General features: G+C 35.4%; 1 protein-coding gene across 1 annotated transcript; it reads right to left on the bottom strand.

Moving 5' to 3' along the window:
* Window positions 1-5636: 5636 nt before the first annotated feature.
* On the bottom strand, window positions 5637-7158 carry LOC118834905 (L-lactate dehydrogenase A chain-like). Its single transcript, XM_036742340.1, has one exon. The coding sequence runs from the start codon at window positions 7078-7080 to the stop codon at window positions 6079-6081; it is 1002 nt and encodes a 333-aa protein (XP_036598235.1). The 5' UTR covers window positions 7081-7158; the 3' UTR covers window positions 5637-6078.
* Between the last annotated feature and the right edge of the window lie 17927 nt (window positions 7159-25085).

Here is a 25085-nt window from a genome sequence, read left to right as displayed (position 1 = left end):
AAGATCCAGACAAATTTAAACTGCCAACTGTTCCCGAAAATTCACCGATACTTAAGAGCTGTTTGCAGTTTCAATCTGTCTTTTTAATGACACTTGCAAACAGGTTCAATTCCCCTTTTTTTTTCTATTTGCTCTTTATAACAATAAACTTGTCACTCTCTAAGGAAAGAGTGATTAAAAGCTGATCCACTTTTCACTTTTCACAACGTAGATAGTTTTCTCTTTAGATTCAATATTCTTTTCCTTTCTTTAAAACACCCAGATAGCATTCTTTAATTTCCAAATCAAGAATTTTATTTTTTTTTTAATTCTCAGCAGCATTTTTTATACAATGGTCTTTTAATAATTACAGACATTTAAAAAAAAACCAATTTGAGTATTGTGGAAACACAATCATGATAACACAAGATCTAGCAGCTTCTACATTAAGGGATTGAAGGGCTTGGAATGTGATATTCTGGAGGTCAGTGGAGCTAGGATTAAACCCAAGAATCACCCACCCAGCAAAACTGAGTATAATGCTCCAAAGCAAAATATGGTTTTCCAATGAAATAGAGGACTTTCAAGCTTTCTCAGTGAAAAGACCAGAGCTGAATAGAAAATTTGACTTTCAAACACAAGAATCAAGAGAAGCATGAAATGGTAAACAAGAAAGAGAAACCTTAAGGGACTTACTAAAGTTGAACTGTTTTGTTTACATTCCTACATAGAAAGATGATGCATATAATTCATGAGACCTCAGTATTAGGGTAGCTGAAGGGAATATACATATACATGTACATACACACACATATATATATATATATACATGTACATATACATATACATGCACACACACATGTGTGTGTGTGTGTGTGTGTGTGTGTGTGTGTGTGTGTGTGTGTGTGTAATAGACCTAGGGCACAGGGTGAGTTGAATACAAAGGGATGATATCTAAAAAAAATCAAATTAAGGAATGAGAGAGGAACATATTGAGAGAGGGAGAAAGGGAGAGATAGAAAGGGATGAAGTATTTCACATGAGAGTGGCAATAAAAACCACTTCTGTATGAAGGGAAGAGGGGACAGGTGAGGGGGAATGAGTGAATCTTGTTGTCATGATATTTGACCTGAGGAGGGAATAACATACACAGTCAATTGGGTATCTTACACCACAGGAAAGAAGGAGGAAGCAGATAAAAAAGAGGGTCAATAGAAGGGAGAACAGATAGGGAGAGGAGGTAATCAAGAGAAACACTTTTGAAAAGGGACAGGGTCAAGGCAGAAAATTGAATAAATGGGGATAGCATAAGAAGGAGCAAAATATAGTTAGTCTTTCACAACATGAGTATTGTAGAAGGGTTTTACATAATGATACACATGTGGCCTATGTTGAATTGCTTGCCTTCTTAGAGAAGGTGGGTGGGGAGGGAAGAGGGCAGAGAATTTGAAACCCAAAATTTTAAAAATATGTTTCAAAAGAAGTTTTTGCATGTAACTAGGAATTAAGATATACAGGCAATGGGCCATAGAAATTTATCTTGCCATAGAAGAAAGTAAGGGAAACGGGGATGTGGGGGGAATGGGGCGACAGAAGGGAGGGCTGACTGTGGAATGGGGCAACCAGAATATATGGCATCTTGGAGTGAGTTTGAGTGTAGAAATGGGGAGAAAATTTGTAATTCAAACTCTTGTGAAAATCAATGCTGAAAACTAAAAATATTGAATAAATTAAATAAAACACACAAATTACAAGTTAAAAAAAAGTAAACTGTGGATAAGTTTACTTTCCTTGGCAGTCTACTTTCCAGGGATGTACACATTGATAATAATGCTGACACACACATTGCTAGAGCTAGCTTAGGATTTGAGAGGCTTTGGAGGAAAGTATGGGAGAGAAGAGGTATTAGACTGACTACCATCCTGAAATGGATCTACTGAACCATTGTGCTGACCTCATTGTTGTATGCCTGTGAAACTTTGACACTATACCAACACTATGTCAGGAAGCTGAATCGTGTCTATTTCAATTGTCTTAGGAAGACTCTGAAAATCATCTGGCATGATAAGATACCACACAATGAGGTCCTTTCTCAAACTGAACTGCCAAGCATTCACACTCTACTACAGAGAGTGCTACTAACAGGTTGATCACAATGTTCCAATGCCAAAAGTACATTGCTTAAAAGACTATTTTATGGAGAACACACAGTAGGCAAGGACTCACACGGAGGTCAGAAAAAGTGATACGAGGATACTTTCAAGGTCTCTTTTAAGAACTTTGGGATTGTGTTACATGGGAGACACTGGCACAAGATCACCCACCAGCATGCTGTGCTCTCATTAGAGAAAGTGCAATGCTCCAAGAGCAAAGCAAGATTGAAGTAGCTCAAAAGAAGCATGAGATGTCTAAATTTAGAGAATCCACCTAAATATTCACATGGGTTATTTGGACCCTGCCTGTGGTGGCGCATTCCAAGCTTGTGTTGGTCTGATCAGCCACAGTCAGACACATTGTGACTTGACTCCAATATAGTGCTGTCATTTTGTTCTTCAAGAGTGAAGGACAACAACCAACTGGGATATGTGTCATCTCAGCTCCTCTGCATTATATCATTAGGAGATGAGAAGAGTTCTCAAGAGATGGGATTGGTCTGTAGGGTGCTAGGAGTTGCTATAACAGTTTAGATTGATAAGATTAACTTTTAGGTAAGTTTCACTGCAGTGTGGGTAGTAGGTAAAGTTACAAGGTCAGAATGGAGGGGCAAGTGACCTGAGGTTACCTGAGTAAAATTTATAGTGAAGGGGAATATTAAATCTAGGTTGATTAAATCTTAACAAAAATAGTACTAAAAATCAATTTTCAATTTCAGAGCAGAAAGATATTTCAAGGAACCTCTGTACTAACACTGAGAACATGAGTGAGAGCCTTCTATTATCTATGTCTTTCCATACCCAGTCCTGGGTCATAGATGTGCAGTGGAGAGGATTACTCAAAAGGGAACAGGGTCCCTACCTATGGAAAAAAGCAAGTAACAAGTAATAGGAACCTAAGTGTTTGGCTCAGAATCTGAGAGCAGAGTGAAAATTAATTTCTTACCTTTTGCCCTAGGCATAAATATTCAATGGAATGTTTGTCTTTTGTGTTTTGAAAAATACAGATAACATCATGGGGTAATGTCTTGACTCGTGAGTGAATTGTATTTAAACAAGGCACAATTGGACAAAGTCATCAGCCTCACTCTCTCTTCCAGAGTAAAAAAAGGCTTATTGGCAAGACAAAAGTCAGGATCACTGGTGATAACCTGGGATTCATTGGGTTACCTTAGTGTCTTGAATGGTTGAACAAGTTCCAAGTGCTCCACAGCACCTGCTTCATCCACTTTCATAACCATTGGAACAAATTGTTCTCATCTGTCCATTCCACCAGTGGAAATCTTCATATGCTTGGAGTGGGCACCCCCCGCCACAATTAACCAATGGTTTTGCGGCCCATCAGTTACCCACAAATTGCCTTAATCCATCTGCCAAGAAGGTTTACCAGGATATGTCACTGCATATGTTACAACCCTTTGAAATAACAACTGAGAGTCGAATGTCAGGCAGACACTAGTGTTGGATAAGCAGCCCTGAAAAGGTCTCCACAAGCCCTCACACCAGAGGTATTTGAACTCTTTAAACACCGTACACCCCAGTTTGATTAACCACAGCAGAAGACTAAAACCAAAAGGATATTTGATATCTCTCTGATGACTTAAGGTATCTCATTAATTATTCCTTTGAATGCCTTGCACTAAAGAGTTTTAATAAAATCCATGTAGCATACTTTTTAAAGAGCATAAAAATTAGCTCTTTTTTGTGACATCAACTTAGATGGTGAATGGAGAGATTATATTCACACATACACCCAAACACATGATTATATAATTTTACAAAGAATATGTTGTTAAATACTTACAGACCATCACCTATCTTGGTGCTTACATATATATGGGCTTGTTCTATCTCAGAGACTACTTTTTGGTAGTGTAAAACTTATTTCCACATTAGTTATGTTGTGAAAGAAAACAGATCAAAAGAAAAAAATCATGAAAAAATAAAATGAATAATCATATGCTTCAGTCTGCATTCAGACTTCATCAGTTCTTCCTCTGGATGTGGACAGCATTTTTCATCATGAGTCCTTTGGAATTATCTTAGATCATTGTATTGCTGAGAATAGCTAAATCATTCATAGCTGACATTGTACAATATTGCTGTTATCATGTATAATGTTCTCATAGTTCTGCTTACTTCACTTTACATCAGTTCATGTAAGTCTTTCCAGGTTTTTCTGAAATTAGCCTGCTCGTTATTTCTTATAGCACAATAGTATTGCAATACAATTACATACTACATGTTCAGCTATTCCCCAACAGATAGGCAGCCCTCCCAGAATGATATTTTTATGAAGACATACTGGGCCATCTTTTGCATCAATTTTTACCTAGCCTTTAATTGCTTAATGAGCTTTGCCTTAGACAAGTTGAGACGTGAGAAAGACCTTGGCTTGAAAAGGCCAAGGTCCTCTGCCCCTACATTCAGGGCCATCTCCAGTGGTCTGGACTTACATCTTTCCACTAAACTGCAATGACTCTGGAAGAGAGATCAAAGCTAATGACTACATACCTCTGCCTCACTTAAATCCGGGTCACTTGCAAGTCAAGACATCATCCTCCTTATGTCATTGGTCCTCTTCAAGAATGAAGGATGAACTGAAACAGTTGCTGGGCATCCTCTCAATTTCCAAATGTTTGCCACCACAGAAAGCTGCTATAAATATTTTTGTAGAAATAGGTCCTCTTACCTTTTTTGGATATATTTGTGATACAGACCTAGTTAGTATTATTGCAGGATCAAAAGGCATGCAGAGTTTGATAGTTCTTTGGGCATAGTTTTAAATTGCTCTCCAGAATGGTTGGATAAGTTCACAAGCCCACCAAGGTGCATTAGAATCACAACTTTCCCACATCTCCTCCAAAATTTGTGATTTTTATCTGTCATATAGCCAATCTGTGGGGTGTTACCTCAGAGTTGTTTTAATTTGCATTTCTCTAATCAATAATGATTTAGAGTATTTTTCATATGACTATAGATATCTTTGATTTCTTCCTCTGAAAACTGCTTGTTCATATCTTTTGACCATTTATTAATTGGGAAACTACTTCCATTCTTCATCCCAAAGATTGTTAAAACAAAAAACAGTTCAATGAATAAATGGAGGGAATGATAAGAGGGAATAATAGATTAAGATAGGCAGTGGTCAGAGGCAAAACAGGCTTATGAGGAGAGTAAAAAAGAAAAGAAAAATATCAGAAAAATATGATGGAGGGAAATATTGATTTAGTACTGATAAATGTGAATGTGAATAGGATGAATTCACCCATAAAACTAAAGAGGTTAGCAGAAAGATTTAGAAACAATGATCTAAAAATATGTTGTTTACAAGGAGTACACTTTTTTTTTGAATTATTTATTTGTTGTTTATTCAGTATTTAGGGTTAGTATGACACTTGAGGAATTGATTGCATCATTGTACATATACAGATCTTTTTATATAATATGGAAATTTACAACTATTGAGATATATATATAAATATAGACAAAATCAGTTCCTCTGGAAAGGTGATACATAGTGCCTGCTGTAGAGCCCTAATGAAGGGGAACACAAAAGTAATCAATGTATCAATAAAGAATTACTACTGTGTGGTGTTTTGTATCCAGGAGTGTTGTCTTCTGGACCTATGGGAATCTATAGCACCTACATACATGGCAGGTAGTTCATATACCTGTGGGGCACCGGCTCTGCTTGATGCCAACTACTGAGACTATACAAGTCACATCCAGCATCAGATGCAAACAACAACAGGGTTTAACAAATAGTAGTCACACTGTACTATTCCCCATTTCTAACTTTAGGAAGAGACTAGAGTGTGTTCACAGGTTTTACATTTCTGGTGTTCAATCACTAATCAGAGGAAAGATTTGACCTATTTGAAAAGTGCATCATACATAACCCCTCAACGACTGTTCTCTCTTGATGGCGGCACATTAAAAGGTTTTAAAATTGCAGCTCCTTCTGGATTCCCCAAAGAGTATCTGCACTCTTCTTTAAACGGCTTTCCTCCTCCGGATTCAGGTTTACCTTCACCACATCTGAAATGCTGTTCTGCCCCAAGATACATGGGACACTAAGAAAGACATCCTCATTAATGCCATATAGGCCCTTAATCATGGTGGAAATAGGATGCACTCTCCTAAGATTTTTCATAATGCTTTCTGCCAGATCTGCCACAGACAAGCCAGTGGCCCAGGAAGTGTAGCCCTTCAGCTTGATCACCTCATAAGCACTTTCAACCACCTGTTTATGAACATCTTTCCAATTCTCTGAATCAGCGTCACTTCCCAAAGAAGGATGAAGACCCTTCAGAGACACACCAGCAACATTGACACCACTCCATACAGGAACACTGGAGTCTCCATGTTCCCCAAGGACCCATCCATGACAACTTGAAGAATGGACACCAAGTCTCTCCCCCATTAGGTAACGGAAACAGGCAGAATCCAGATTGCAACCACTTCCAATAACACGATTTTTAGGAAAGCCACTTAGCTTCCACGCCACATATGTTAAAATATCCACTGGATTGGAAACAATAAGCAGCTTGCAATTAGGGCTGTATTTAACAATATTGGGAATCAAGAATTTAAAGATATTCACATTACGCTGGACCAAATTAAGACGACTTTCTCCCTCCTGTTGACATGCCCCAGCCGTAACAATGACCAGTTCTGAGTGTGCAGTCACACTGTAGTCTTTGCCAGAAACAATCTTTGGTGTTTTGAGGAAAAGGCTGCCATGTTGGAGATCCATCATCTCTCCCTTTAGTTTGTCTTCTATTACATCAACTAGGGCAAGTTCATCAGCCAAATCCTTTGTTAAAATACTGATGGCACATGCCATGCCAACTGCACCAACCCCAACAACAGTGATCTTGTTCTGGGGAACCTGTTCTTCCTTTAGGACATTCAAAATCAGCTGATCCTTGACAGTAGATGCCATTTTGGGAGATTTCTGGGGAGATATCGAGGTTGCTGGTCAGGCTGCGAAAGTTCTGATTTGGATGTGAGACTGCCGCTCCCAGACTTGCGCCTACAAGGAGTACACTTGAAACAGAAAGATAAACAGTGAGTTAAAAAATAATAGGCTGAAGTAGAATACATCACACTTACACTGAATTTTTTTAAGTAGAAATGGTGATCATGATCTCAAATAAAGCAACAGTAAACTAGACCTACGTAAAAGAGAGAAAAAGGAATATACATTTTGCTAAAATATCTATTTGGTTAAGATTTAAGTTAGACAATGAAATAACATCAGTAATGAATATATATACACATATGTATACATATATGCATATACATACATATGTATATACATATGTATATGTATAAGCACCAAATGTCATGTCATCCAAATTATTAAAATAAGTATTAAAGGAATTTCAGGAAAAAATAGACAGTAAAACTGTACTCATGGGGGACCTAACATTATCAGCTTCAGTACTAGATAAATCTAATCACAAAATAAACAAACAAAACAACAAAAAACTTGAAGGAGATGAACAGAATTTTATGAACGCTAGAAATGATAAATGTCTGGATAATATTGGATGAGATTAGAAAGTGGTATACCCATTTCTCAACTGTGTATGGAATCTTTTAAATTGACCATATATTACATCATAAAAACCATATCAACAAATGCAGAGATGCATAAATATTAATTATATATATTTTCCCCCTGAGGATTATGCAAGAAAAAAAGTATACTGAAAAGGCTTTTGAAGCACTGATGAAAAAGTATTTGGAAACTAAACAAACTAATCTTGAGGAAGAAATGTGTCAAATAGCAAATTTTGGAGCAATCAATTTCATTAAATATAAAGACAATGGGGCAGCCAGGTGGTATAACAGATAAAACACTGACCCTTGAATTGGGAGGACCTGATTTCAAATCTGGAATGAGATGCTTATTAGCTATGTGGTAAGTTATTTAACCCTGATTGCCACAAAAAAAAAGAAGATAATGATAACAGTTTGGCAAAATACCAAAATTTATAGAATGCAACAAAAGAGTAGTTAGAGAAAACTTTATATCTCTAAATGATATTTTGCTCAATTTTACTTCAAGAAAACTGACAATCTCAATTTAATGCACACATGTTTACAAAACTATATTAATTACCCAAGTTAAGGGAAAAAATAAAGAAACTATAAATGATCTCCCAGAGTTTGAGGGCAAGGAAGGAAGGGGAAAAAAAGGACAGATTCATTTATAAGTGAATTCTACAAAACATTTAAAGAATAATGAAGTCTGGTTTTATATTAACTGTATTTAGTAGGTCATTAAAGAGTCTTACTAAATTCCGATTAGATTCTGCTCCAGCCCCCTTTTTGTACACTCTTTGTGTGTCTTTCTGTTTCAAGTATATCTCTTGTAAAGAACATATTGTCAGATACTAGTTTCTATTGCATTATACTATCTGCTTCCATTTTGTGGGTGAACCTATACCATTCATATTCACAGCTATGATTACTATGTTTTTCCTTTTATCCCATTTTCTTCTATCTCTTCTTTTTCTTTTTATCCTGCCCCTCTTCAAAGTATATTTTACTTCCAACCATTGCTTCCCTTCATCTTCCCTACCTTTTATTATAGCCTCCTTTTCTTTTATTCCCTTCCCCTCCTATTTCCCTACTGGGTGAGGTATATTTCCGTACACAATTGAGTGTATACATGTATTCTTTCTTCTTTGAATCAATTCTCTTGAGAATGAGGTTCAAACATTATCTGCCACCCTATGGCCAATTTCTCCCTTTACTGCAAAAGCTTTTCCTCATATACTTTTTTTACATGGGAAACTTTACTCTACTTCTCCCTTCCTCCTTCTTTTCATTGGAGATATTTGAAAGTCCTCTGTTTCACTAAATGTACATTTTCCTCATTAAGGATTTATTCAGTCTTGTTGGTTAAGTTATTCTTTGTTGCAATCCTAGCTCCTTTTCCTTCTGAAATATTATACTCCAAGTCCTCTGCTCCTTTAACATGGAAGCTGATAGATCTCATGTGATCTTGATTGTGGTTTCATGGTATTTGAACTGTTTCTTTCTGGGTGCTTGAACTATTTTTTCTTTGGCATGGGAATTTTGGAAATTAGCTATAATATTCCTGGGTGTTTACATTTTGAGATCTCTTTCAGGAAGTGATAAATGGATACTTTCTATTTCTATTTTACCTTCTGGATCAAAGATATCCTTTATATATTTTTTTGAAATAGGAAGTATACACTCTTCCTTTAATCACGACAGTCAAATAATTCTTATCTCTTTTCAATCTTTTTTCCAGGTCAGTATTTTTTTCCAATGAAATATTTCTTTTGAATGTGTTTTATTGTTTCTTGATAGCTCATGCAGTCACTAATTTCCACTTTCTGAATTCTAATTTTTAAGGGATTAATTTCTTCAGTGAGGTTTTGCATCTTTTTTTCCATTTGGCCAAACGTGTTTTTTAAATAGCTATTTCCTCCAATGAATTTTTGTGCCCTTGTTTTCCCCATTTGGCCCATTCTTTTTAGGGAGTACTTTTCTTCACTAATTTTTGTGTTTCTTTTACCATTTGATTAATTCCCATTTTGTTTTATTCTGAAAAGAAAAAGAAATATATTATAAACTTACATATTAAACTTAAATGAAAAAAATGAAAAAAAAAAACCTTGCCATGTACACAGCAAAATTTAAGAGGTTTCAAAATATACAGCAGTAAATTTCCATTTCAAGAAAGCCTATATAATAAATACTACTCATTGTGTTGAGGGCTGTCCATCTTTGCTTACTTTGTAAGTTTTTTTGTTGTTGTTCTCTGCTGAGGACTTTTTACTTTGTCCTATTTTTTCCTTCCTTTCCTCCCCCCACCCAAGAAAGAATAAATAAGCATGGATATACACACATGTATATACATATACATACATACTTATATTTATATTAATGTATATAATATAAATATATATAAATATACACCTACATATGCAGATATATTTTATATATTTATGTGTGTACATATACAAATACATATACATTCCTATACACTTATACACACATGTATGCCTACATATTTGATACATGTATGTACATACATACACACAGACATGCATATACACATACATACATATACATAGATATCCATAATCATGCACATATATAAACATATACGTTTATATGCATCTACGTAAGACTATATTATATTTGTCTTCTGTTTCTATGAGGGTGGATGTATCAACAATCTGGCTAGCTGCTGCTGTGAGGGTGTAAAATCAACAACAACTAGCTCACAGAATGCTGCAAGCCCAGGTCCCTTTGATCTGCTTTATTTAAGGAAAGCAATATTAAAGGGTTAATAAACTTACTTTAATCCAGCATACAAATATCATTTACTTAGTTCAGAGGAAAAAAACCAGCACCCTGAATTACAGGCCAAAAACAATTAGTAGTTATCAACATCTGAGTCTTCAGCAAGAGAGCTCATTACAATGGCTGGCCCAGAGCCACGTGCCACTCCTGCTGTGGCTCAGAGCTCCAAGAGAGAAAGCGTTTCTTATCGGCTGAGGTTTTCTCAAGCTTCCTAGGCTTTGAAACCCAACTTCCATCGCTGTCTGAGAAGTGAAAATTCCTGTGACTCTGGCAGAGGCCACTTCCCAACCCAGCTAGACACAGGTCTTGCTTCTTGCTGGTTCAGAGCATCAAAGGGAACAAACCTCATCCTGGGATGTTTCTTCATATCTTCTCCAATTGTCCCAGGAAGACTACGGTTCTTCTCCAATGCTTATTTATTTTTAATCACTCTATGTTTGCCCTGAGGTGCTACTTTATCTTGTTTGTGAGGGAAATCTGGAGAGCTTGGAATTTTCTGACCTACTTCACCATCTTCCCAGAATCTTCTCCAGATTCTTTTTTTGTAAGGTATTATTTACTTCAGTAATTATTTTGTGCCTCACTTACCAAATTATTAATTTTCATTTCATAATTTTCTTATGACAATCACAATTCTCTCCCCAATTTTTCCTCTATTGCTCTTAATTCTTCCAGGAATCTTTGTGGGCTTCGGTCCAATTAGCAGTTTGCTTTGAGGTTTTGTTTATACCTGTTTTCACATTGTTGTCTTCTCCTGAGGTTGTCTTGGTCTTCCGGCTGGCAATGCTGGCAAGCATTGTAGCTTTTTGTGGTCATTTATTTGTTTGCTCATTTTTTTCTTCCTATTTCTTAACTTTACATTAAAACTGTGTTATCCTCATATGGGTATAGGATGGCAATGTTCCAAGCTTCACGCTTTTTCATATTACTGTTTTTACAACTTGTTCTGGGAGTCAGCAAGTTTTTGATGCTTGTAAGGTGATGTGGTGTGGTGAGAGATGTGGTCACTGTTCTCCTTGTTCTCCTTTACCCTGATATTTAGCCATGAGGGGTCCCTAGTCTCCTGCAGAAACAAGAGCTAGCAAATCTTTGCTTTGTATCTGAGACCAGTGGCTGTGCTCCCTTGCAAATGGCCCCACAATATTATTCTCCACCCTGGAATTGTGACCCAAAACTGGTATGGCCAATAGAGTTGCTAATCAGTGCTAGCTGTTCTCAGTGCCAGGCAAGTGTCCCCCATTTCTCTTTCTGACCAGCTTTCTGACACCTTTACTATCTCTGAACTGAGAGCTCCCAAAGCTGCTGCTGCTGCTTCTGTGACCATTTATGCTTCCACTGCTGATGTGAACTTCCAACAGGTTTTCTCACCATTGTCACATATTTCTGTTGACCTTGTAAATTTTCATAGGCCAGAGAAAACATCTCACCTTTTTCTTTTGCTGGCTCTGTTGCTCCAAAATTTGATTTGAAACATTATTTTGAATTTGTTGGGAGGGGAATATTGACAGAGTTCAGCTCAGTTGTCTCTAATCTACCACCTTTGTTCCATCCCCTCCTTAAAAATACTTGTTGAATAAATGTTGACTAAATAACATTCTAGTGCACCATTGCTTTAAATAAAGATTAATTAACAAAACATTACAAAGGATAATGACAAAGGATTAAGTGCAACATAATTTCACAGCACAGTGAAAAAAAGGGTAGATGGAAACCAGTCTGTAAAAATCTAGGAGATATCTTCAAGCTAGATCATACCTATAAAATTTGAATATGATATTTGAAGAATGACATATAAATGTGAAAGGAAAATTATTTATCTCCATCTCCATAGTTATATTTTATTATCATTAATTATAGTAGAACTGCTCTATTTGGGAGCTAACAATTCAGCATTTGATAAGTAAAAAAATGACATGTCAGAAGAATAAGCTATGATCAGGTACTGAATCTAGCCAAATGTGCTCACAAGAACACTCTCATGGAGGTGACAAAAATTTAAAGACTATCTCAATGGTTAAGATGTTAAGGAAAAGAATTGTTCAAGAAATGAAAAAGAACACATAGAGTATTACTTCCCACAAAACATCAAGAAGACATCATTATCTTTTGTCTGATGGGAATAATTTCTCATTAATATAAAGTCCTTCTCATTAATATAAAATCCTTAATGATAATATGATTTTTAAAAAATGAACAATCTTCTATGGGAAGTTTTCTGCAGGAACTTGATATAAATATAAGGAGAATAAGATCTTATTTTGTTATTTATCTATTAAAGAATAAAACAAAACATGTTATCTAGTCATTATATATACACATATTATTTAAACTCTGGTCTTTTTTAAATTATGATTTAGATCATTTTTTCTAACTCTACAGATTCTGATAAACTAATATTTTAATTGCTCCTTTCAAAGCACAAGCTCTATACTATTATTTTAATTTCTAAATAAGAAATATAGTCTTAGATTCTTTTTTAAGTTACTTTGAATTTATTGAATTATTTTAGGCTGTTATATTAAAATCAGTTTTTTATACTATTTTTTAATATCTTTTAAATAAATGGCATTGCTCTTTTTTACATATATTATGGATTTCTAACATAAGCCATTCAAATTAGCAGATCATTTTCATTATATTTACCATGCAATGGTAATATTGACTATATGTACATATACATGCATATTGCACATGTATGTATTTATGTGTGTGTGTATGTATGTATCTTGGCTTTTTTTCTCCCCTATTTTCATTTTGTGGTTGAAATCAAAATTAAAATTTTCCCAGAAAAATGCAATCATTGAGTCCTTTGGCATTCACATCAAAAGGTAAAGGAAATAGTTCCATACACCAATATACTGTCTCACTTAATGTGACCATGGATATGTAGAATAAGAGAATGATGGCTTATCTCTCCTTTTGGCTTTGCAAATGCAGTTTAATAAATGGTTTTATGATTGGATTATCTTGCAGTTCTAGCACTGTTTCTATGTGGGGAGGTGTCAAAAGCAAAACTATAAAGAATCTGTTTTTTGCTGTTTTATAAAATAGAAAATCTTTTCCCTAAATCCTACACATGATTTCAATAATTTTATCATGAGATTTCAAGTTATCGCAAGATGACATAAAACAATACTGCATGATTTTTCCAGAGGTAAAGCATAAGGCTATTCTGTTTGTATGAAACATTATTAAAGTTTTTCAAATGAAGTATTACAAAAGCTATCACAATAGTGAATATTAGAGAAATTGTATAAAAATAGTTTCCAAATATAGAGGTTAAAATATTGAGACATACTTTTAGGGAACACATTTAGACATAGCACATATATGCAAGGAAAGGTACTTATGTTACAGAGCCTCTGATGTCTTTATTTAATATTCTTCCTTTGCTTCCCACTCGGTACAGGTTCCTTGCTGGGCATGTCTCTTAAACAACATCTTTTGGCCTGTTCCTTTATTAGATACTTGGCTCTGATACTTGGCTATGGTCTCCATCATTGTGAGCTTTGAGTTCAGGTAACATCCTGGTCTAGGACACTGTAATGCAGTTTGATAAGAATTGAAATTCTTGAAAAGAAATCTACTACCTAGAACTGGCAAGAGCCTTGACTGTAGGGCCTGTAATATCCTGAGCAGGATACCAGCTCCATGAACCAAAATCATGACCCTTCTCACCAACTTAATTCCATCTTAGACACTCTTTTCAACTCCCTAAAAAAAGGTTAAGGTTAAGGAGAATATTTACTTGATTCACCCCTCAGGCTTTGTGCAAGTGAATGCCTCCTATGCACATATTCTTTTGCTGTACTACTCCATTGTGGATGAAAACTGCGGAGAAATTTTACTTCTGTTCTCCCTTTCTCTAGTTATAATCTCAAAAAAATACAAGAGATGAAGAAATTCTTAGGAGATGGGTTATTTTAAAAATACACTTTCTTTTAACATTTTAATAATTTCCTTCCAAATTTTCTCTCTCTTTCTAGCCTTTTTCCTAATATCAAGATGGTAAGCAATATGATATCAATTGTAATTGTGAAATCTTGCAAAACATATTTCCATATTAGCCATGTTGCAAAAAAGTAGAAAAATAATGTAAATAAAAGAGTATGTTTCAATCTAAATTCAGAGTTTATTTATTTTATGTCTGAAAGTGAATAGCATTTTTCACGGATCATTTGTAATTATCTTGAATCACTGTATAGTTTAGTGTAGCTAACTTTTTCACAGTTGATCATCCTTATAGTATTGTTATTTCTATGTATAATATTCTCCTGGTTCTGCTCACTTCATTTTTTATCAGTTCTTATGAAGTTTCCCATATTTTCTGAAATTGTCACTTTATAATTTCATGTAGCACAATAGTACCCCATAACAATATTATCCCACAAGATCAGCCAAATTATGGGCATTTTTCAATTTTTAATTCTTTGCTGACCTAAAAAAAGAGCTGCTATAAATATTTGTGCAAATATGGACCTTACTCTTTTTTCTTTGTATACAGACCCAGTAGCGGTATTTCCAGTCAAAGGGTACACGGTTTTATAGCCCTTTGGGTATATATACAAATTATTCTATAGGATAGTTGAACCCATTTACAAATCACCCAGTAATGCATTAATGTACATATCATTCTACATCCTTTCTGGCATATACACTTTTCCTTTTCTTTCATATTAATCGATCCAATAAGTATGAAGTGGTACCTCAGAGTTGTTTTAATTTTTACTTCTGTAATCAATAGCAATCTAAATGGAGTAGAAACAAGATGGTGGGTTACAGGCAACAACTTAATTAAAATCTTCCAATATCTGCTCCCAACCAACTTTAAAATTACTTCTTAAATAAAATTTTGAAATGGCAGAGCCAACAAAGTGTCTTGCTGAGACATCTTTCCCACCAAAAGAAATTGAGGAGGTAAGCAAGAGAGGTCCATGATGCAGGGTACTGGTACACTTGAAGCACAGTGCTCAAAGGGGCAACACCAGCAGCTGGCCTGGGACGTGGCTGTGATAGTGGCAGTAATAGGTTTAGAAACTCTCAGTCCACAGATGGTAAAGGAGTCTGACAAATGGTCTAAAAGACATTCCCAGTAACAATTTGCTTGCACTGAAGGTAGGACTCTGTTGCATTGCTCATATGAAAGTCCACATCACAATTTCAAAGCAAAGAGGAGCAGCAATACTTATGCCTGAAGTGAAGCAATGACACTAGAGCAAAGAAGATTGCTAGTGGGAGCTCATAAGAGAGCAGGGACCCTGTTTTTAATTCTAAGGCAGAAAGGAGCTGCAATACTTGTGACTACAGGAGAGCAGGGGCCATTTCACAGTTCTAGGGCCAAAAAAGCAATAGCACTTGTGGTTATAGGAGAGGAAGGTCCATGGTAATAGACCTAGGAGAAAGAGTGGTGCTTACATTTACTCACAGAGGAGGAGGGGCCTGGTTTCAGTTGCAAGGTGGAAAGCAACACTAATCCTTGGTATTGTAAGTGGACAAGAGACCTAGTCACAGTTCCATGGAAAAGAGGAGCTCTAGTGCTTCATCTGCAGGGGAACAAGGCCTCTTCCTGGGTTAGGACATAGGCTAAGAGAGCAGTAATAACATCTCTCCTTGGATCATACAAATTTAGCATTGAGAATATACATATTCCTGGAACTACCTAAGAATACAGTAGCAGGAAAAACCTGAAGCCTAGGACAGTGCACACTCTAATACGGGAGCAGAGTTCTACTTTAATATAAAGTTAAAAATCAAGAAATATACTGGAAAAATGAGCAAAGAACACAAAAAAGACCTGACCACAAAAAGCTACTATGGTTACAGTAAAGTTCAAATTACCAGCTCAAAAGAAGTCAACAACATTAAAAGAGGTACAAGCAAAGCCTCAAAGAAAAATAAGAATGGGACATGAATCTAAAAGTATTCTTGGAAGAGTTAAAAATTATTTTAAAGATCAAATAAGAGAGGGATTGAATAAACGTTGTGAAAAGAAATGAGAACAATGCAATAAAATTATGAAAGGAGTGTCAACAGCTTAACAACAGAGGCATACACACAACCTGAAGAAAATAACACATTAAAAATAGAATAATCCATATGGTAAAAGAGGCACATAAATCCAATAGGAAAAAAGAACTCTAAATACAATTGGCCAAATGGAAAAAGAGGTACAAAGATTCACTGAAGAAAACAACCCCGGGTTTTTCAGAAAATGGCAGCTGAAAAGCAGGGACTAGCATGAGCTCCCTGCCAAATCCCTCCAGAAACCTATAAAAAATGGCTCTGAACCAATTCTAGAACTGCAGAACCCACAAAACAGCAGAGGGAAGCAGGGCTCCAGCCCAGGACAGCCTGGATGGTCTCTGGGTGAGGTCTATCCTGGACGGAGCTGGGAACAGAGCAGAGCGGAGCAGAGCAGAGCCCAGCGTGAGCAGCACGGAACAACCAAACCAGGAGCCAGGTGGAACATGCCCTAGCACCCTGAATAAGTGACCTGCAGCAGTTACCAGACTTCTCAACCCAAAAACACCAAAGACAACAGAGAAGGTTAGTGGGAAAAGCTGCAGGAGTAGAAGGAGTTTGTGGTTCAGCTACCGCCCCAGGGGCAGCGGAGGTGGGGCAGCTACAGAAGTACAGCTGCAGCTGCTTCAGGCCCCAGGCCCACCTGGTAGGAGGAATTAAGTGGTAGATCAGAGCAGGAGTGCACAGCCTGCTGAAGATCTAAGCCCAGTCTGGGTTGGGGGTTCTTGGGGAAGGAGGAGTGCTGGTGTGGCAGAGCTGGCACATCCCCACAAGTGTGGAACATAGAACTCTTTAGTCTACAAGCAGTCATACCCTGCTGAAAAACTCAAGGGTCAAGTTAGTTGGTTGGGAATATGGCCAGGCAGCAAAAACGCACCCAGATTCAGTCTCAGACTCTGGAATCCTTCTTTGGTGACCAAGAAGACTAAAACATACAGCCAGAAGAAGTCAACAAAGTCATAGAGCCTACAACAAAAGCCTCCAAGAAAAACATGAACTGATCCCAGGCCATGGAAGAGCTCAAAAAGGATTTGGAAAAGCAAGTTAGAGAAGTAGAGGAACAATTGAGGAAGAGAAATGAGAAGGATGCGAGAAAACCATGAAAAACAAGTCAATGACTTCCTAAAGGAGACCCAAAAAAATGCTGAAAAATACACTGAAGAAAACAACACCTTAAAAAATAGACTAACTCAAATGGCAAAAGAGCTCCAAAAAGCCAATGAGGAGAAGAATGCCTTGAAAGGAAGAATTAACCAAATGGAAAAGGAGGTCCAAAAGACTACTGAAGAAAATACTACCTTAAAAATTAGATTGGAGCAAGTGGAAGCTAGTGACTTGATGAGAAATCAAGATATTATAAAACAGAACAAAAAGAAGGAAAAAATGGAAGACAATGCAAAATATCTCATTGGAAAAACCACTGACCTAGAAAATAGATCCAGGAGAGATAATTTAAAAATTATTGGACTACCTGAAAGCCATGATCAAAAAAAGAGCCTAGATAGCATCTTTCAAGAAATTATCAAGGAGAACTGCCCTGATATTCTGGAGCCAGAGGGCAAAATAGAAATTAAAAGAATCCACCGATCACCTCCTCAAATAGATCCCCAAAAGAAATCTCCTAGGAATATTGTCGCCAAATTCCAGAACTTCCAGATCAAGGAGAAAGTACTTCAAGCATCCAGAAAGAAACAATTCGAGTATTGTGGAAATATAATCAGAATAATCCAAGATCTGGCAGCTTCTACATTAAAAGATCAAAGGGCTTGGAATACGATATTCCAGAGGTCAATGGAGCTAGGACTAAAACCAAGAATCACCTACCCAGCAAACCTGAGTATCATGCTCCAAGGCAAAATATGGATTTTCAATAAAATAGAGGACTTTCAAGCTTTCTCAGTGAAAAGACTAGAGCTGAATAGAAAATTTGACTTTCAAACACAAGAATCAAGAGAAGCATGATGCTGCTTCAACCTGGTTCTCCTACTATCTGTTTGACGATTCCTTCTTAGTCTCGTCTGATGGATCTTCATCCAGGTCATGATGGCTAATGGTGGGTGTCTTCCAGGTTTCTGTTCTTACCCCTCTTCTCTTCTTCCTCAATACTATTTCACTTAGTGATCTCATCAGCTGCCAGGGATTCAATTATCATCTCTACAAGGATGCTTTTCAGATTGATTTATCCAGCCTTAACTTCTCTCCCAACCTCCAAATCTATTGTATATCTCAAAGTGGAAGTCAAAAACTGGATTCACTATCTTCCCTCCCCACTTATGAACTTTCCTATGACTAGGGCACCACCATCCTCCTAGTCAACCAAGATTAGCATCTAAGTATCCTCTTGGCTCCTCTCTCTCATCTCCCACATCCAATCTGTTGCCTAGTCCTGCAGATTTACCTTCATGCTGCCCCTCGTATAGACCCCCTTTTTTCTCCTCTGATACTGCCATTAACCTAGTACAGGGCCTTATCACCACATGCCAAGACTAGTGTAATAGCTTTCTGGTTGGTCTTCCTAACTCAAATTTCTCTTCATTCTAGTCCATCCTTCACTCAACTATCAAAGTGATCTTGCTAAAGCACAATGGTTCTTAATTACCTCTTAGAGTCAAATACAATATCCTCTGTTTGGCATTTAAAGCCCTTAATAATCTGGCCTCTTTCTATCTTTATAGTCTTCTTATACCTTACTCACCCCCACCTACTTGGTGATCTAGTGACACCTTCTTGCTGTTCCTTATAAGAGACACTTCACCTTCCAACTTCAAGCATTTTCACCAGCTGACCTAGAATATTCTCCTTCCTCATCTATGGCTTCCTTCAACAGTTTTTAAAAAAATTTAAAATCATGGTCAGTCTGCCTAGAATAATTTAGCCATCATAAAATCTACTAATAAAAAAGTTTTTAAGCCAATTACTAGCTGTGTGACTTTGGGCAAATTACTTCCCCTGGATGGACTTCACTTTCTTCTTGTGTAAAATCAGAAGATGAGACACAATGACCTTTGTGATTCCTTGAAGCTCCAAATTTATGATCTCATGTTCCTACATCATCTTTATCTCGAGGTTTTTGGAAATAAAGGGGATGGTTGGTTTGCGCTGAGGAGCTGATTATTTTAAGGGCAAGTGACTGGGTTTTAACTGGATTCAACTGGCTACTTTAAAAATAAGCATTTGTTTGGATTCAATAAATATCTGCCACCCTTCTCCCCCCCCCACCAAAAAAAATCCCTTAAAATTTGTATTTGGACAAGTGGAAGCTAATGACTCCATGAGACATAAAGAAATAATAAAATAAAGTAAAAAGATAAAAAAATAGAAAAAAAATGTGAAATGTCTCATTAAGAAACAAGAGAGCTGGGAAACAGATCCAGGAGAGAGAGTTTAAGTATTATTAGACTACCCAAAAACATTATTTAAAAAATGAGCCTAGACATCACATTTTAAGGAAAACTCCCCTGATATCTGAAAACCAGAGGGTAAAACAGAGACTGAAATAATCTTCCAATCATCTCCTGGAAAAGGTCACAAAATAAATATTCTCAGGAATAATATAGCTAAATTCCAGAGCTCCCAGGTCAAGGAGAGAACAGTGAAAACATTCAGTAAGAAAGAATTCAAATATATTGAATTCATATTCAGTATGACACAAGATTTAGCATCTCCCTCATTAAAGGAGCACAGGGCTTAGAATATGATATTCTAGAATGCAAAGAACTAGGATTACAGACAAGAATAGCTTGGCAATCAAAACTGAGTATACTTTTTCAGAATATTTAATGAAATGGAGGACTTTTAAGCATTTCTTATGAAAAGACTAATGTTGAATAGAAAATTTGACTTTCAAATACAAGACACCAGAGAACCACAAAATGGAAAAGAAAAATGAGAAATCATACGAGACTCAAAGGAGTTAAACTGTTTACATATGTATATGGGGAAATAAGATATTTGTAGCTCCTAAAAATATTGTCATTATCCAGGCAATTAGAAAGAGTATACATAGATAGAAGATGTGGCTGTGAGTTGACTATCATGAGATGATCTAAAAAAAAAATAAGGCATGAAAAAGAGACATGCACTGGGAGAAGGGGAAAGAGAGAGAAAGAACAGGGAAAACTATCTCACAGTAAAGAGGCACACAAAGAAGAGTTTTTACACTGGAGGGCAAAATGGGGTAGGATGGCAGGCCATACTTGAACCTTACTCTCATCAGAACTATCCCTAAGAAGGAACCACCCCTACCCAATTAGTTGGCTATAGAAATATATCTTACATAACAACAGGGAAGTAGGAGGGGGAGGGAATAAAAGAAGGGTGAGAGGTGATACAAAAGTGGGTAGTTTAAGGGAGGCAGTGAAAAGAAAGAAAACAGACTTTTGAGCAGAAATAGGGTAAAAAAGGAGAAAGAAGGATAAACAGGGAAAAATAAGAAGGAGGGAAATACAAAGTTACTAATCATATCTGTGAATGTGAATGGAATGAGCTCACCCATAAAATGGAATCTGGTAGCAGAATAGATTAGAAGCTTGAATCAATAAAATGTTGTTTACAAGAAACACACTTGAACAAGACATACACTGAGTAAAAAATAAGGAGCTGAAGCAGATCCCATTATCCTTCAGCTGATCTTAGAAAAAAAGAAAGCATAGCAATCATGATTTCAGACAAAGCAAAAGTACAAATGGACATAATTAAAAGAGATAAATAGGGAAACTACATTTTTTAAAAAGGTACCTTAGACAATGAAGTAGTATCAACACTAAACATATGTACAGCAAATGGCATGGTATCCAATTCCTAAAGGAGAAGTTAAGTGAGTTACAGGAGTAAATACATGATAAAATTATACTAGGTGGGGGAACTTAACTGCCTGTTCTCAGAACTAGATAAATCTCACTATAACAATATGAGGGAAAAAAAGTTAAAGAAAAAAATAATTTTAGAAAAGTTAACTATAATAGAACTCTGGAGAAAACTGAATGGAAATAGAAAGGACTATAACATTTTTTAGCTGTGCATGGCACCTCCATAAAAACTGAACATGAACTAGGGCATAAAAATCTCACAAACAAATGCAGAAAGGCAAAAAAATATTAAATTCACCCTTTTCAGACAATAATGCAACAAAATTACATTATTTAAAGGATCACACATACTCAGATTAAAGTCAATTGAAACATAAATAATCTAATACTAAAGAATGAACAGGTCATAAAACAAATGATAGAAACAATCAATAACTTCCCTAAAGAGAAAGACAATGAGACAATATGCCAAAAATTATTGGATGCAACCCAAATACTACTTAGGAGAAAATCTATATCTCTAAATGCTTATATCAAAAGAAAAGAGAAATAAAAGATCAGTGGTTTGGATATGCAATAACAGAGAAAACAACAAATTAGGAAAAAAGCAAATTTAAAATCTTGGATTAAACACCAAATTAGAAATCCTGAAAATCAAAGACAGGTTGTTAAAATGAAAGTAAGAAATCCACTGATCTTAAAAAAATAAAAGTAGTATTTGTCTTATGCGAAACTCCAATAACATAGATAAGACAATGATTAATTTAATTTTAAAAAGGAAGAAGAAAAACAAATTCCTACCATAAAAAGTGAAAAGGGCTATTGCACAACCAATGAAAATGAAATTAAAGGAATTATTAGAAACTACCATGCCAACCATGTGCCAGTAAATCTTACAATCTGACAATAAGAAATGGAGAATATTTACAAAAATATAAATTGTCTACATTAACAGAAGGAATAGAATACATAAATAGCCTTACTTTATAAAAAACTTAGATAAGCATAAATGAGCTCCTAATTAATTCCTAAAACCAGAAAATTCATAAGTTAATTCTATTCTATATTTAAAGAACAATTAATTCCAATACTGCATAAATTATTTGGAAAAATAGGCAAGAGTTCTTTGAAAATTTTCTTATGATACAAATATGGAATTGAAACCTAAACCATGAAGAGCCAAAACAGAGAAACTTACAGACTGATTCTTTTAATGTTTATTGATGCCAAAAAAATAAAATACCAGCAAGGAGGTTAAAAAATAAATCACAAGAGAATCTATTATAAGCATGTGGGATTTATATCAGAAAAGCAGGGTTGATTCAATATTAGGAAAACTATCAGCACAACCAACCATATCAATAACAAATACAACAAAATCATATGATTATCTCAATAGATTTAGAAAAAATTTTTGATAAAATACAATACCTTTTCTTCCTATTAGAAAAATAACCTCTTGATACCTTAGTAGTAAACATACTTTTCCTTAAAATGGCAAGTAGTATCTATCTAAAACCATCAGCAAGCATATACATAATGGGGATAAGCTAGAAGCCTTCTCAATAAAACTGGGTAGAGAAAAGATGCCAATTATGACCACTATTATCCAATGTTGCATTAGAAATGTATCTATAGCCATAAGCCAAGAAAAAAATTGGAAACAAAACTTTCACTCTTTGTTGAAAATATCATGGTATACTTAGAGAACCATAACAATAAAATGACCAAATACTTAGCAAATCTTATGGAATCTACTAAAAATATTAGTTTGAATAATTACAAATTTCACCAGATTTTCAGGATATAAAACAAACCTGCATAAATCATGAGCATTTCTATATACTATCAATGAAGTCCAGCAGAAGGGACAGAAAAAAATCACTTAAAATATCTGCAGACAGTATAAAAACTTGGGAGTCTACCTGCCAAGACAAATACAGGTATTATATGAACAGAATTGCAAAATACTTTTCGCAAAAATAAAAATAGATGTAAACATTTGGAGAAATATTCATTGCTAAGTGTTGGCTGAGCCACTCTAATAAAAATGACAATTCTGCCTAAATTAATTTACTTATTCAGTGTCATACCAATCAAATTAGCAAAAAAAAATAGCACAAGAAAGTAATTTCAAAAAAAATCATCTGAAAAAAGTCCAGAATATAAAGGGAATCAATGAATTTGAAGGAAGTTGTCAAAGCAATATCAAATCTCAAAACATATTACACAGCGGTAGCTATTGAGACAATCTGGTATTGACTAAGAAATAGAATGTTGGATCAATAGATTAGATTAGGTACGTAATATACTGTAGTAATTGACCATATTAATATATTTTTTGATAAGCCCAAGGTTCCAAGCTTTTGGCACAAAAGCTCACTATGTGACTAAAATTTCTGGGAAATCTAGAAAGCAATTTGGCAGTAACTAGATATAGACCAACATTTCATTACTATATATATTAATTCACAGTAACTCTTACCAAAATGTAATTAAAAGAAAAAAGAAACTGACAGTGGTGACTATCATCTTGAACCAATGTGTTCCTCCACAGTATTTATCAGAAAATAAAATACTTCAGGACTTGCATTAAACAATTTATACAGAGGCTGTTGCCATTGCATCAACCATAGGAAAAAAAAAAGGTGATGCTATCATGGAATGTTCTAAGGATATTTGTCAAATGTCAATATGATAGAAGTAATTTGAAAGAGCTATTAAATATCTGTGGGAAGTGATTGGAAGTTTACATCTAAATCTAGCTCATATGTGCAATCAGAAATTTGAATGCCTTACCATTAGGCAATACCGACAACAACAAAAATTAAAAGTATGGAAAGGATACCAGAAAAACAAGATTTCCTTGGTCAATTAACAGTGAAAAAGTAAAGGCAATACAGAGTCAAATCATTGCACAGAACTCAACAAACATTTCAACACCAATTTAAAAACTTTACTACAGTCTTGTTAAAAAAAAAAGGAATAAAAATATCCCCCAAAGAAGAAGGATGTAGAAAATTTCAGTATAGCTCTATGATGGCAAGAATTCCCTCACAATGAAAATATAAGTTGGATCAAGTGAGCAAAGAAAATTTGCACAGCATTAATAACCAATAAAACAGTTCCATGAAGGGATGTGACTCAACCTTTAGTTTCTCCGCAAATATTGTAGGGAAAGATAAGTTCCATAAAAATTGGCTCAAAAGCTTTACGGTCCTGTGTGGATCACTAGCAAAGCCTTTTATTAGAATCCTTGAAGACACAACCATGATCTCATCTGTCTTGACAGAAAACAAAAGCTACCTACTATCAGAGAAAGGGCTTGGAAAAAAGAAGGGAATACATATTTATACAGGACCTTCTATGTGCCAGGCACTGTGTTAACCAGTTTATACATATTATCTGAAAAGACTAGAACAAGTGTTTATTCTAAATAAGGGTCAATTACTTATTGATTTACTATATGTAAAGTATTCATTTTGTATTGCTTTAAAAAGAAACAACTAGAAAAAGAAACGAGAAAAATATATTGGCAAAGAAGCAATAAAATGATCTGTCAAAACATCTCAGAACTATAAAGAACAATTTATTGTTGAGTTATTAATTATAAAACAAGTTATTCAACATGTGGTATAACATTTATAACATATATTGATGATAGTAAAATCTCTGACTCTATTCAACATTTAGGGCTTGGTCACTTTCTATACATATAGAAATTTGAACAAAGTATAAACAGAACACTACAATGTTTGGTGTCCACATG

This window comes from Trichosurus vulpecula, chromosome 1 (assembly GCF_011100635.1).
Source record: "Trichosurus vulpecula isolate mTriVul1 chromosome 1, mTriVul1.pri, whole genome shotgun sequence".
Taxonomy (NCBI): Eukaryota; Metazoa; Chordata; class Mammalia; order Diprotodontia; family Phalangeridae; genus Trichosurus; species Trichosurus vulpecula.
Note: the sequence above shows the minus strand (reverse complement) of the source record. Positions and strands in the feature narration are given on the sequence as shown.